This window comes from Lutjanus erythropterus, chromosome 20 (genome assembly GCF_056507025.1).
Source record: "Lutjanus erythropterus isolate fLutEry1 chromosome 20, fLutEry1.hap2, whole genome shotgun sequence".
Lineage (NCBI taxonomy): Eukaryota > Metazoa > Chordata > Actinopteri > Lutjaniformes > Lutjanidae > Lutjanus > Lutjanus erythropterus.
The window spans coordinates 8,168,931-8,184,223 of record NC_139336.1 but is presented as its reverse complement, the minus strand read 5'-3'; the positions used below and the strand labels follow the sequence as shown (position 1 = coordinate 8,184,223).

The 15,293-nt window shown below is 40.1% G+C and overlaps 1 protein-coding gene across 3 annotated transcripts in view; it reads right to left on the bottom strand.

The window, feature by feature from the left end:
- The window catches only part of whrna (whirlin a), a 202,323-nt gene extending 189,800 nt beyond the window's left edge, over positions 1–12,523 (bottom strand). For 2 of the 3 annotated variants that reach the window (XM_084746018.1, XM_084746021.1), the window contains exon 1: positions 10,992–12,523. In XM_084746018.1, coding sequence (XP_084602144.1) covers positions 10,992–11,735 — 744 coding nt within the window. In that variant the 5' untranslated portion in view covers positions 11,736–12,523. The remainder of the gene's footprint in view (positions 1–10,991) is intronic. The other variant, XM_084746019.1, reaches the window with a different exon arrangement.
- Positions 12,524–15,293: the final 2,770 nt, after the last annotated feature.

Genomic DNA, 15,293 nt, shown 5'->3' with positions numbered 1-15,293 from the left:
AGGAAAACATCATGTTTTTTTAACCTTTTAAGGGGATCCCAACCACCCAGTTTTGAAGGACTATGAGAAGCTGGGAGAGGGATACAGAGGAAGAGATAACTGGTGAAAAATGAGGGGAAATTGTTGGATAATGATTTAATGTATCGAGAGAAATACAGACATGTCTGATTAATTGTAAAATTATGCTCATTATTTTCACAATTAATCAGTAAATCATTTAGTATATAAAATGTCAAAAAAAAAGAAAAATGCTCATCACAATTTCCCAGAACCAAACTGATGTCTTCAGATTGCTACTGTCCAATCAATGGTCCAAAACCCAAACATTCTTCATTTACTGTTATAAATGACAAAAACAAACAATAGATCGTCACATTTAAGAAGCTGAAACCAGCAAATATTTGACATATTTTGCTTGAAAAATGCCTAAAACAACTGAAAGAAATTCTAACCAAACTATTAGCAAAAAGTGTTCTGTGGATCGATCACTTGACTAAGTGTTGCAGTTCTATTAATAATTCAAAACAATATGTTTTTGCAGGACTTTTCTAAACAAAATGTAAAAATAACAAAGCTGTCACTAACTTTAGCCACATAAACAAGAATGGAGCCTCAGCTGTGCACTGCAAGTCCAACACTGACTGAAAGGCATAAAATGTCATATGTCAGCATTTGTCCATGAGAATTTGTTGACTGTCATTCAAAGCAAACAGGGAGGAATTTGCAGTGACAACAAAACTAATCACACATTCCAACTGTCAACGCGAATACTGTAGTAACAGCCTTTATACCAGTTTAGATGGTGGTCCTGTTTCAAGATCGTTTATATTCTCAAAATAAATAATATGGGAACCAATTACCAGATAAAACTGCTGTCTTGAGATGCCACTAAAATGTGATTATGTACCACAATTTCACTAAATGAACTGCCATTAAATTACTTATGACAAATGAATGAAATATCACAGTCCTTAAATTATGCTGCTAATTCCTTTGACTAGTTCACACTGAAAACTTAGTATATATGAATATATTGCATTGTTGAATTTTTTTAAATTAAATTTTCAGGCAAAAAATGACTAAGCCTTGTGATTTTAGCATTTGCAACACTCAAAATCAATCCCCATTTATAATACTAGTGTTTTAAAGCCAAATATAAATAAATAAACCCTGTGTAGCTGAAGCAACAAGTGCTTAAATTATCTTTTTTAAAAAGGTTCCTTACATAACCCCATCAATCTTTTCATCATGAACACAGAATGTTCCTGCAGCTTATACAATATACTTCAATGAAATGTATTCGCTACAAGACAGAGGTGATGTTTTCTAATAGCGACTGCATTCTCTCAGCCATTTACAGTCAAAGGAGCACCTTTCATACAAATCAAAGCAAAGCAAGCGCGCAATGATTTGTATACACATAAATTATTTCGATGAGTGCACACATTCACTAATAAACGAGCTGCTTGTGATATAAAATGCCATCTGAAACCCCAGAGAAGTGTTTATGTAAACCAATGGGCTTTCTGAGAGTGTAATAAATGGAACCATTGCAGAAAGGGGCCAAAAAACAAGTTTATCCACACAAGTATTCTTTTCTACCCAGCAAGGTTTGTTATGCAAAACTAAGCAAAAACTTCACTTCAACAAATATTCACTGGCACGCAGGAAACTGTCCAGAAGACGGTAAATCCTCTGCCACCGTTTGCCACGTGTTAAAGGTTAAGTGTTTGGCTTAAGGGCATGTTAGCAGACGTTGCTGAGAGCTGAGAATAAGGAGACAAGAGAAATAGTTCACCTTTGCTGTGATTTCACCAGCATGACTTTTGTGCTGTTTACCGTGGAGCTGTCTAACCTTCAAGGTGCCTTTAGGCAACAATCAGCCCTGTGTTTACTGAGAGATGCACTCCCAACATATCTGGTGACTTGCTAGACAAATCTGCCACTCAGTGTTATTAGATACATAGCAACACAAGTGCATAAACACAAGCCCAGAGGCCAGGCCTAAAGGCATCGTACCTAATTTATTCCAGCCTCCTCACCGCAGTGCTTAATCAGCTATAGCAGCCAGTGTCTTCTTTACACACCAAGACACTCAGATCCACGGGACAAGACTACCACACACGGCAAGCGGTCTGAGTTTAACCAGGAGAGGTTGGACAGATTATTAATAGAATTTCTAAATAACTTTTTGATTTATGCTCAAATTATCATTAAACTGAATTCTGGCCCAAATATAAGATGACCTTGATTATAAGACAACCTCCCCCCCAACCTTTTCCCACAGCTGCTTTTGCAAAAAGACTTTCTGAAGATATGAAACAGTTTCAAACTAGTCCTTCTGGGGAAGTTTCCCCAAGATACAGACTCCTCATCCTTGAATCCTTTTTTTCTCCTGTAAAAGTGAGACACGAAATCTTTCCATTAAGTCTGAATATAAAACACACATTTATTATGTAGCTTTCCTGTCACATACAGTATTCACACTTTCTCCTGTCAGGCTCTGGAATGATTTTCTCAGACTCTTTGCATTTTTCAGCTTTTTCCTCATCATGACACTCTGTGAGCTGAGTAATTCTTGCCAGCTTGACAAATGATTCAGTCACCAGCCGGTCTCTGCAGTGAAGCTGTAGCCACATTATACAAGCCATCAGAGGCCACCATAGGCTAATCCAATGGCCAAAATATCTCTCTGTTTTTACACAGCTGGTCGATATTTTTTACTCCATATGCACAGCTGTGCAGCCCTCCAACAGGTAAAAACTATTTCTATAAAATGTTGGAAAATAGTTTAAGACAAGTTTCTCAAAGTCCAGAGTTTCACTTTCAAATATCTTGCCCCAAAGATATTCAGTTTAAAATTATAATAAATGGAAAATAGTGGGAAATCTATATTTGAGAGGCTAAAAACAGAATTTTCTGACATTTCTTCATGACAAAATACTTTATCTATCAAGTGATTTTTTCTATCACTATCTATCAAGTGATCTTTTTTTTTTACCAGGCAAATGAGTTGCTAGATTTACTAGCCCAACATGAAATTTTACTTGCTCCAGGCAAGTGGACAGTCCTTTGTTTTGAGTGCTGCCTTGTGGATGTTTTTTTACATTTAAATTGTTTTACATTCATGTCCCATGTATTTGGCCATAACACTGACTCAAATATAATACAATCCCTACTTTTTCAGGCAGAATTTCCCCCCAAAAGATTTGCCTCACATTAATCTGGTAATATATCTTTGTTATTTCAGAGACCCTTTGTTTAAACATCTTGGTTACCCCAGTCAGTGGGTTCACTGTACAATCAATGAAAATTCTGGTCTGAAACAGGGTTGAAGGAACACAATGTTAAACACTAAATGGTGTCCTCATCCTAGAGCTTTTCCTCACCAGAGAAAAACAAGGAAAACCTCAGGCAACCTCTGGTACAGTGAATAATAACTCTCTCTGAAGCAAAAACGGAAGATGCAAGAAGTTGTTTTAGCACCACAAAAGCTCTTAGAGAGAGTTCAGAGTGGACTGAACAGCAGTTATCAGGAGTAGTTCCTCCTCTGTGGTCCTCCTGTCAAAGTCAAAGAAACTCCTTAACTGATGTTCAGTTGGTTTACAGTTGAGACTGATCAGACTGTGTGTTTTGTAATGCTCCAACTAGGTCTGCCCCCTAGTAGAAGTCAGTCCAATCCTTAATTGACTAGTCATTACAGGTTTATTATATTACTTTAACTTTTTAAATATGTATTTTGGGGGCACAAAGCAAGCCACCTCTTGAATGCAAAAAAAAAAATGTTATGATTCTGAATGTACTGTAACAACCAGCAAAGACACTAAACATTTTCAAACAATCTTCCAACAAAAACAAATGCTTGCATACTTATTAACGCAATGGACGCTTTCAGATTAACTCACTAAATTACAAACTGGCTCCTCAGCCACTTCACACCTCCTGTGCTTGCCTGAACCTGCTCTGTCTTCATTGTCTTGGAGTCAAGAGTCCTGGTCAGAGCCAGTGTAACATGAAATCACTTCTGTACTTTATTCCTGATCATCAAATTGACCTATGTGGGCTTGGAGGCCAAGTCTCAGTCTAATAGAACAGCTAATTGAGCTAACCGGCTATTGGCAGCTACAGCACAGTTAGCAGCAGTGCACCAGTGACTACAGTGTTACAGAAGAAAAGGTCCATGTTGAAACAATCCACTGGGTATAACAGCAAGGAACAGCTGCTGATTGGAAGCTGGAGTGATTTATTTTCCACGACTAACAAAATGAAGACCCCATTGATTAAGACTCTTCTCACCAACTAATGGCTTAGTTGACTATTAAGGGGTAGCCCTTGCTCCAACACCAAAATTCAAAAGGAATTACATCAAATTAAGGAAGCAAAGATGAGGTCCTCCAAGTTCAAATAATGTGCATAATGTGGTGAAGTGTTAATTATACAATAACATGCAAAGCACGTGCAGCCAACTTAAGAGAGATATTACTGGTGAAATTAATTTCGGGATTTGAGCTAAGTAACTATAAACTCAACAGCAAGTACTCCATTGTAGGCCTGTATGTTGACAACACTGAGCAAGACGAACCTCTGCCATGACCCCAGAATCAGCTCCAAGCTATGAATCAATTAATACCGTCCTCAACGAGATTTCTATCTGCCTCCCACCATCTAATCAACACACCGGCCATTAGCAGTCTGCAGTGCTGCTCCAGGCCACTCAGCTCCCATTTCTCTGACTTGTGGCCAAGTCTTTGCATGTCAATGTGGCTGGCAGCGGCCCAGGTGTCAACCCAGTGAATTTAGACCGGCCAAGTCTTTATCTTTTTTTTCTTATGCCCTCTCCCTCTGGTCCCTCTCAGCTCTTTGCAGAGCAATCATAGCACCCACTACCCCAAAGACACCACACTACAGTTTTTCTTGGAATTATTTCAGACAGGATTCAAAGGAAATTAAGATGACAGGAAAGTATGCCAACAAACAAGGTCATCTACAGACATCTTGTCTTGTGACTTCTTCTCCTTCTCTCTAGAGTCTGCCTTTGTTTCTCACTCTCACACCCTTCTCAAATTTGAGTCCAATCTCAATAAAAAGTCAGGGAGACAGGCTGTCTATGGCTGATGACAAGACAAGACTGCTTGTCTTAGTGTTGTTGTGGCTCTGGCTCCAAAACAACACGATTTATGTCCCTAATCCTATCCCGTCACATCTACTGGCCGTCCAGCACGCCACAGAGAAGATGATAAAGAAAGGTCTAAATGCTGACTGGGTAGCTAACCTTGGCAGTGACTCTAGGGACTGGGGCCAAAGCAGGCTCTTAGGAAGAGGAGAGAGTCAGACACAGAAAGAAATACAGCTGTAAGCCCTTGACGTGTCCCCTGGGCCTAACAACAATCTACTGCTTTCACAGGCTGTCCCTGAACTCATCAGGCAACACAGGTTCGCTAAAGTGGAGAGGATTAAGCCTAAGTAGAGGCATACAGCGCGGAGAAAACTGTGAATGAGTAATGTGATGGAAACAAAATAAGTTGCAAAGACTTATTTTAAGCCAACCTTGTTATTTATGAGGGAATTAGTGATTTGTTATTTGTGTGTGAAACACTCTGACTGGGCAAATGAGCAATACTGTAACTGACAGACTAAAATGATCAGAGTATGGTCTTTTAAAGCTGCATTAATCCTTCCTTTGACTAATGAAACTCCAAAAATAGCTGCTTTTATAGTTGGCTTGTTTGTTAAAAAACTGCCTGTATCAAAATTAGCATTCATTGAGAGTTTGTCATGTTTCTGATGAATCGAAGCTTATTCTTTTTTTCTGGTTTGTCTCCACCAACTCTTGAGAAACACATTTGGCCCTTAAGCTGCTAGATGTTCCATTTTCTTCCCACCGTAGTCACTAACTTTGACAGTTTAATGTTTGGTGCTGGGCAGGTACAGGAGAGTGGGATTATCAGAGCTTGTTCGCTGAAAACAGCTGCCTGCAGCTGCTGAAAACAGGGCAGATGAGAGCAGTGAGACTGAACCAATCACAGCTACATGTGACAGCAGAGTTGAATGAAACTCTCTTTGGCTTCATCAGTGAGACCATTTTTATGTTACACACAGTCTTTTGATTAGATGTCAGTGTAAAAATACTGATTAGTGGAGCGTTGAATTTGGATACTATGTGGGAGCAGAGTTCAGTGTGAGGTGAGGAGACTGGATCAGATGTGATTGCTGTCACAGCTGGATTCATCAAGAGCGTCCTCTGGACAGCAGCTTATTCAAAGGTGACATTTCATCTGTCAAATGTGCCACAAGCTAAAATACGCTGAGCTGTTTTCAGACTTGGCTGGTTGCCTATAATATGGCTGTAAATTTAAAGAATAGAAAACGCTGTCAAGTGTTAAGATGGTTTTAGTAAGAAACTGTGAAGAATAAAATTACTGAAGAATGAAAAACATTCAAAATGAACATATTTCTTCATTTAGCTGTTTAAAAAGTATCTGTTTATTCTCAGTGCTGTAGTTAGCTGTCTCAGGACTGGATAATAGTGACTCAATTATTGATTAAATTCAGTATTTAGGCTGTTCAAACAAGGAGTAAGTGCTTTACAATCAATTAACAGCTCAATAGTTTGTCTAAAATTCCCTAAAGGGATAGCTGGTTAGTTGATGTTTTGAAGTGGGGTGGTACAAGGTACTTCTCAATGGTCAGCACATCACCTACAGTCAGACAGCCTTTTCCAACAGAGAACTAGGGCTGGGCAATATGACTTAAAAAATATCTTATCTTAAAAGATATCTTTAGGCTTTTCTGCAATATACAATATATATCTCAATATATACATTTTCTCAAAAAAAAAAAAAAAACTAAAATGAGCACAACTTTAAACATCTACAGCAGTAAAATGCAACACACACATTAATGCAGCAGTAAAATTAATCAAAAGACACCAGTTAAAATTGTAAAGCACTAACAGGGATCATTTTTCTGCACACTTTTGTTAAATTTTGCTATAATGCTTGAATACTTTCACCTTAGCAAAGCTTAGAATGCAGAATTTATACTTGTAGTGAGTATTTTCAACACAGGATATTAGTACTTTTAGCAGTAGTACTAGGTTGACCTTTTATTTTGAAGGTAAATAGGTTTTGTTGCTGACCCTGTCAACAACAGTACATTGCTTAGCTTCCTACACCTCCTCCTCCTCCTGCTGCTGCTGAGGGCACGGCGACCACCATCTACTGTAGTCATACATCGACTATGCAAAAGTACCTCATACAACCCCACTTCAAATAATCTTAACCACCACTTTCAGTGAAAAGGGGTTGTATAACAGTGGAAGTTGAACCTTTCCTTAAATTCAGCAAACCTTTTCACACTATAGACAGCCTCACACATCCTGCTTGTCCCAGCATATGACTGAAGGTAGATAAGATGCTCAATTTTGTCAATTATTGAAACCTAAGCAGCAAGTAGAGATATTTTAGATGTCATCTGGTATCTTCACTGGAATATAAAACATGACTGTCCGAGTTTTTGCGTTGTTTGGCTGCACAATATGACTCTGTAATGATGAACTCACTAGTAGGTCTGCCAGAGTTTAAAAGGTTAAAATGATTACAGTTCTAAAAGCCTGTAATAACATTTAGACTAAACCGAGAAGGCATAAAAATAACTGAACTCAAGCATTAATGACCTCCAGGGGGATTTTATCTGAGACAAGGCTTCTCTCGTGTTGGCTGGGTGCCTGCCCTGTCAGTCTAATAACAGCCAAGCAGCAGTAGTAGCAGTACAACTAGTAGTAGCCACAGCATAGTACCATACCGTAGTCATTATAAAATGACTTTGTAGTAGAATGAGTAGCAGAACAATCACAAAATATTCCGGACAATGACACTTGTGAATAAAGATAATAAAGGAATAATATAACCAGAGATGTAGACAATACAGTCACACAACTACTCACACAAGAAATGACCTGCACTCTCTGAAAAGGAACCTCTACAGCAAAACTCTCCAACTGTTAATTTACAGTAACAGTAATCAATAGGGTTCGTGCCACAGAGGAGAGGCATCTTTAAATGTGGGGAGAATTGATTGGAAAAACATGGATGGTTAATGCTGTCATTAGTATTCTGTGCGACACAGTTTGAGATCATGTTCGATATGAGCTGCAGAAACGTTCTGCTGCAGTCTTTTCAAAAAATTTAGTCTGACGAGAAGATTTAGGGGAACTACTAACACAAAATTAGACCAATGACCTCATTAATTAGACATGCATCGTCACCGGTCACGTCAACAGAAATTGATGTATTAACACAATGGGGAGAATTTGGCATTACACAGAAAGCAGTTAAAGAGACAGTTCACCCCAAAATCAAAATTACATTTTCCTTTTACCTGTGGTGTCATTTATCAATCCAGATTGTTTGGTGTGAGCTGCTGAATTTTGGAGATATCAGCCATAGAAATGTCTGCCGTCTCTCAAATTAAATTAAATTAAAACTCGATGGCACTCGGCTTGTGGTGTTCAAAGCACCAAAAAAGTTTCAAAAAATTCAACAGCAGTGTTTCTTTTGTATCCAGAAATCATGACCTAGTAACTCAAGATAATAGCATTACACAGTCAAGCTCCTGTATATGACACTGAACTACTCTATCCTTACTTATTAACGTGCCCTTTTAGGTCAAATAATTTAAATTTGCGGTTCGACCCACTCATTCATCTTAAGACCTGTGGTGACCGAGCTTTAAAGGCCATGGTACCTAAAACATGGAATGCTTTGGACTCTTTTGACAGGGGAATAAAGACATACACATTTAGACAAGCATCAGAGTAACCTGTCTGCACCAGGTCTGCAATTTATGTTTATATTGTGAACATTGTCTTTTTCATTATGTATTGTGTATTAGTCTTTGCACTTTTTAGATTTCTCGTTTGTATGTTGTTGCAAAGCACTTTGTCCCTCATTTCTGTGAGAAGCATGATAAAAATAAATTTCTTTTTCTTCTTAGAGCTATTTTCTTTCTACCAAACTTAACCTGCCAACCGTGTAAATACCCTAGCCAGCTCACTGGTGCTAACGTTACATCTCACCCAAGGAGGACAGCATTCATGTTTACATCCTGCACTGTCACAAGCACAAGCCTTTTGTCCACGATGCATGCCTTTCTGTACAGTGATGCGGTTGGCGGATGGTAGGGAGAAAATAGTTTCTACATGAAACTGCTCAAAACATGGGCAGCGGTTTATCTTGTGTCACCAGATCATGATTTCTGGAGAGATGAATAACTGCTGTTTTGTTGAGTGTTCAAAATCACACCAAAACAATCTATAGATGGACAAATACCACTACAGGTAAGAGGACAAATATGTATGTTCGATTTTGGGGTGAGCTACTGCTTCAACCAAAGTTTCTTACTCCACAACATCAGAATTCAATGCAAAAACAACAATAAATTTAGGAAAATGCATTCATCTAAAAAAAATGGAACCAACTTGGCCAACCAGAGAATCTGTGCAGTAGGATAGGAGAAAAATATATCCATATCTATCTATGTATGTACCCTTGACACTGTAAAATATATTCAAAACACCAGTAAATAAAGGCAAAATCAGGGGTAATGTGTTCTCATCTCTTGGCATTAGTTAAAAGCCTTAAGGTAGGGGCTTGCCTTATGGCTGAGCCGTGCATAAAGTGAATTAAAAAAGTCCACATGAAGAGATAAATGCATGGACACCTTTTTCTAGACCAGTGAAGGTTAGACAGGACTTAATTTGAGCTATAATCCATGCTTGTCACTGTAAGGGGGAATACACTGGTGACCTTTCAAACTACAGATATACAATCACTGTTCCATAAAACAGCTTATATATATTGAATACTTTTTGTGGCTATTTTTCTTCTAGGCAGTAATGTTGCCTTTTTTTGTACTCATCTATCAATGTAAGTGCAAGCCAGGGCTGCCCGAGCACATGGAAATCAAAGCAGTGTACTTTCTTTCTGTTTCTTTAACAGAGAGACTTCTCCAAAAGGGCAGCATAAGAGCACTGTTAGAAGAATAAATACAATACTGACATCAAAAGTAATATTCTGCAAAAGACTGCATGTATAACATCCAGTTAAGATGCTTTAATAGGTATGAGTTTCTATTCTAAATCAATATATAAGGAGCAAAATGAGTCATGAGTCATTTTCCAGATGCTTTAAAACGGACTTGAACCTTGTTAAAGAACTATGAACCCCTGTGTTATGAGTATATGGCGTGGGCAAATAGGTGTGAATGAGTGCAATCTCAAAATCGATCAGAAAAGCGTGGAGTGAAGTGAAGTAGAGAGGAAAAAAGGAGGCAAAGGCAGTTAGAAGGACAGGAAGACAACACTGGGATGATTTTTCAGCACCATGGACAGCTCATAGGCCTCATAAAACAAAGGACCTCACAAGGTTTCCTCTTAATCAATCATCACTGTGCACAAATCAGACATGCTTTTTTATCACCTTTGCTAATACTCAGTGGCATTAACAATTGTGCACAAGGCTAAAGTTAGCGCAGTCTTTATTCCAAAACCTTCAGCTCCTTCCACACTAACACACACTCCTCCCCTCTATGGTTACCAGCTGCTTTAAAGGTGTCTTGTTACAGGCATGCTTCCTAGAAGTAGTATTCAGTAGTGTTCAGTTTACATGATGCTGCTGCTGCAACATGTTGGTTGCTGATACAATAGCAAAAGCTGCTTCCAACCAACTAAAGTCATTCCCTTCAACAAATCGGGGCTTGACAGCTTCAAGAGGTCACTTTTAGACAATTCATATGAGGCAGGAGCTTATTATACACAGGAGATATGAGTTTAGAGGACAAGGCCAGTGCAAGTAGTTCCCATGACTGTGACATTAGTGCCAGTCCACTGAACTGCTGAGGGCTGCTAATTTATACTCTGTATTGAGAGGATGAATTCTGGGAAAGCTGTGCGTGTGCAGGTTTGGAGAAGTAAGAAGAACAGATAAGCTTACCTTCACTGCTTCAGCATGAGTGACTTTGTCGAAGACTTTGTCGTTGACTTTCATGATCTGGTCACCGATCCGGAGACCCTCCTTCTCCGCCAGGCTCCCGGGCTCCACCAGGGACACGTAGATGCCGACCCCGTGCTCCGAGCCGCCGCGGATGCTGAAGCCCAGGCCCTCGTTGCTCTTGTGTCGCTTCATGGTGACCTGGCGCAGCTCGCCCGGCGGCTCGTGGATGAAGTTCCTCCCGAGCAGCGGCACCAGGGGAGCTGTCCCATCGCTGCTGGTGCTGAAGCTGTCCGGAGAGCCCCGCAGCGCCACCTGAAACTCGGGCGGGTTGTTGGGGGAGAAATGACCCGGGGGAGTCGGGCTGGCGCTGGGGAAGTCACCCGGCGGGGGTTCGGCGCTGCCGTTGCTCGCAACTAAATCCGATTTTAAGTAGAGGCCCTCCGAGGTGTACTGCTCAAAGAGCAGCTGGTCGGAGCGGGGGATGACCAGCCGCAGCATGGGCAGAAGTTGCCTCTTGCTGGGCGCGTTGAGGATGACGTTGAGGGTCTGGACCAGGTCGTACACGTTGCGTTTGGAGTGATACACGTTGAGGCAGTGGATGAACTGCTCCCTCTCGAAGTCATTGAGCAGGAGGTTGAGCGCGTTGTGTAGCTTCCTCACGTTAGCCGACAACGTCCGCGCGCTGGAGGCCACCGAGTTGGCCGAGGAGCTGAGCGACATGCGCTCCAGGTCGGTGCTGCTCATCCTGGCGGGGTGACCGGGACACGGCGCCACACTGGTGCGGGTTAGAGAGCAGGCATGGCGGGCTGGTGGCGCGGGATTAGACAGGTGCTTGGCATCACGACCGCTGGAAGAGGTTCACTCCGGTTATATCCATGCTGTCTGGCTCTGACAGATGATCCACTTATTACTCGCAATTGGCTGGATAGAGCGATGAAAGGAGCTGCTTCAACAGGCAATTAAGCTCAACTAATTCAATTTCACAGCTGACACAAATTAATTAGCACTTACCATAATTTTAATATCAGTAATTGGATTCTGCAAACTTCACGTGTGAAACGGTGCGTCAGCACTGGACATGCAACAGCCTGGCAGAGAGCTCGTCCCGCTCCGTCACAGAGCTTAGTAATGAACCACGTAAGGATCTCAGCCTGCGTGTCATTAGCTGCGGTCTTATTTTCCAGCAGGTCAGGTGGCTGCCGAGCGGCCGCTTCTCTAGTGTCCGCCTCGCCGCAAACAGCTCCACAAGGCGGAAAAAAACACAACACCACAACTTAAAAACACTACTGCTTGGTCCACTGTTGCGCACACAACTCAGACAGAAATATTTCCGTAACGAAGCTGAAGAAAATAAAGTTATCTTTGTGCTCCTGCTCAGCGTCCCGGCGAGTAGTATCCCGATGCGTTTGTCGGTTTTAGTTCCAAACAAAAACAAGTTCACAAAATATTTATCCAGCAGTCCTGCAGGGACCGAGCGACGAGTACCACCGTCTGTTTGTTCGTCTTCTTCTTCGTCCGGGTTCGGTGTTGAGGTAACCCGCTGCTCGGTGTCTCCGCTTCAGACGTTACTACAGCGACAAAGTGAGACTGAACTGGCGTCTCTCTCCCTCCGACCGTCCTCTGTCAGGAAATGACGCAGCCGCCTCGTGCAGCCAATGCTTTTCTTTATAAGCAGCAGCACGCGCTCGTTTCCCCGTGGCCGTGACACTTTCGTAACCGATAACTTACAAAACAGGAGTTTAATTAGACAGGGCTGTGAATTTTGTGAGTTTGTATTCGGTTCTTTTATGTTCTAAATGTGTTAAAACCCACATACTGTATGCGTTCTTGGCTATAAGAGCAAAATCTTTACAGTTTCAAATGTTTTATGTTTTTATTTCTTGTACTATTTCAACAGGTAATAGACACATCAACTATTTTGTAATGTATTAGCAGGGTAAACCCAGGTGTTACCAGTAACACTGATTAATGTTCTGTTCTATTAAGGACAAACACTGTCATGGACCGGTGCTGCTATTGTGCAAGTTGGCTCACTGAAAAGGCTCTGCTACACTAAATGGAATGGGACCTTAACTAACTTTAACATAAGATCAGATCAGATCAGATCAGATCAAATAAGATAAGATAAGATAAGATATACTTTATTGTCTCAACTTGGATGCATACGTACATAAATTATTTGCTGTTAAAAGGTTTAAAAAGGCATAGTGCATACATACAGTACAAACACAGAACACTAATCCAGGGGGTTTTCATATGTACTTTAATCACTAACATTACAGTATCTCACAATTTCTTACATTATTTGTTTAATTGTTTTAATTAAAAAATTTTAATTTTTAATTTTTAATTTAAAATAAAATAAAAGATAAATAGTCCTTCAAATCACAACATAATAGAATGGCACTATAAAGGTATAATATAAAGTTTCAATACTTAATTTTTTAAGTCCTCAAAAAGTAATTGTACCTCCATTATTTAAGTAAATTATGCTTCTAAAAAATAAAAATAGGCTACATAGAAAAGAAAAAATGCACATTTAAAAAGTTGGTTCAAACTAAGGTCTCATCTTTCACTGGACAGATAACCAATCATATTTGAGGATAATGGGGTGGCACTTAGGGTGGCCAATCAGAATTCAGGGGTGGCTGGTGCCCTTAGTTGTACAACATGCCTGTTTCCATCACAGTGGACATAATATGTGCAGTAAGTACAGCAGCCTAATTAGTGTCATTGGAAACACCTGTGTTTAAATGATACCCTTCCATTTCATATTAAAATGACTGCTGTGGAAAGGGTGTATTCAGCCACTAGCTTGTCCCTCTAGAAGTTTGTCCCATAAAGAACCTTGTGTTTAATCGTTTTCCATTACTGTAATGTACAATGTGAGCATATTCATCAAAACTGTTTTGTTCTGTCTTAGAAAGTCTTCTCCAAAAGTGGCTGATAGAGTGCCCACTGTGGAAAAAAAAAACAAAGGAGAAAATGCACACAAATTCGCTGCCAAATGACCTGTTTCACAACAGATATTTTGACTTGTCATAGCAGGATAAGCCCAGGTGTTACTGATAACATTAACAATGGCTCTGTTGTGTTTAAGTGTCCCAGTAAATCATGAACACAATACCAGGATCCTGAAACTGGAGCAGCCAAACTGAATCATTTATCTTATTATTTACACTTGTGATTTTTTTCCTACTGTGACATGTCAAACATGTTATTCCCCTAAAAGACAACTGGTCAACAGTTCTTACTTCACAATTTAGGATATAAATAAGCAGAACATTTATTAAATTCATCGGCCTATTTCATTTGGGGGAAAAAATGGAATGTTTGAAAATAAACAAACTTTGTGTTTATGGAAAGAAAAAGTAAAGAAAAAATTAAGTTGCTTTAACCCAGTGGTTACCAAAATGGGGGGTGGCCCCCGTGGAGAACAGCAAAGCCACTGCAGGGGGGGCACATAAGACCAGGAAAGAAATAAAGAGGGAAACAAAGCTGAATGAATATGATCTATGTAGGGAAAATAAACAAACAAGAATTTGCTGATTCTATCCTGCAAACCTTTATTTCACTAAAATTCAACTTTGAATCCTTTTTTATCAGTTCCATCCCTAACTACTCCTAATGACTGATTTCAATGTGATTTGGGGGAGGGTGTGAACTTTTTTCAGCTTCTGAAAAGATGGGGCATGCCAGAAAAAGTTTGGGAACCACTGCTTTAACCCATGACATTTCCACCTAGTGGCCATCAGGCCTTGTGTAACTGTGTACTTTCAGGCATGCTTAATTTTCCAACTAGAAGCTTACAATCACTTACTATGCAAATTTACTTGCAGGGGTATATCAAAAAGACACAAAGAAGGGCCTAAACAATCAGTAACACTGCGGCAGTAGCATGTCAGTGTATGGTAAGCACCATAACTACTACACCTACTGCAGGAAACTTGAGTGGGAAAAGTTGTATCTCAACAGGTGGCACATTGGCACAGCTCAGGGGAGGTTTGTGACTGTATACCGGTTCTGCTTTTTGTACCAAAAAAGTGAAATTATGCACACATCACAACCTACACATCATCAAATGAAATCATTTTTAAAGCTCATTTATTTGTGTTAAATGGGAGGGCTGGTAAATGTGTTACAAAAACATTTAGAGGGTCATCTCTTCAAAATGTACCATGATTAAAAACAATAACCATCTTCAATCAGATGTAATTATTTCTCATAAGTCTGACTATCAGATTAGATCAGAGATTGTGCTGGTGACTCACTGGGACAGGCTAATTACAGGCTGACCACACA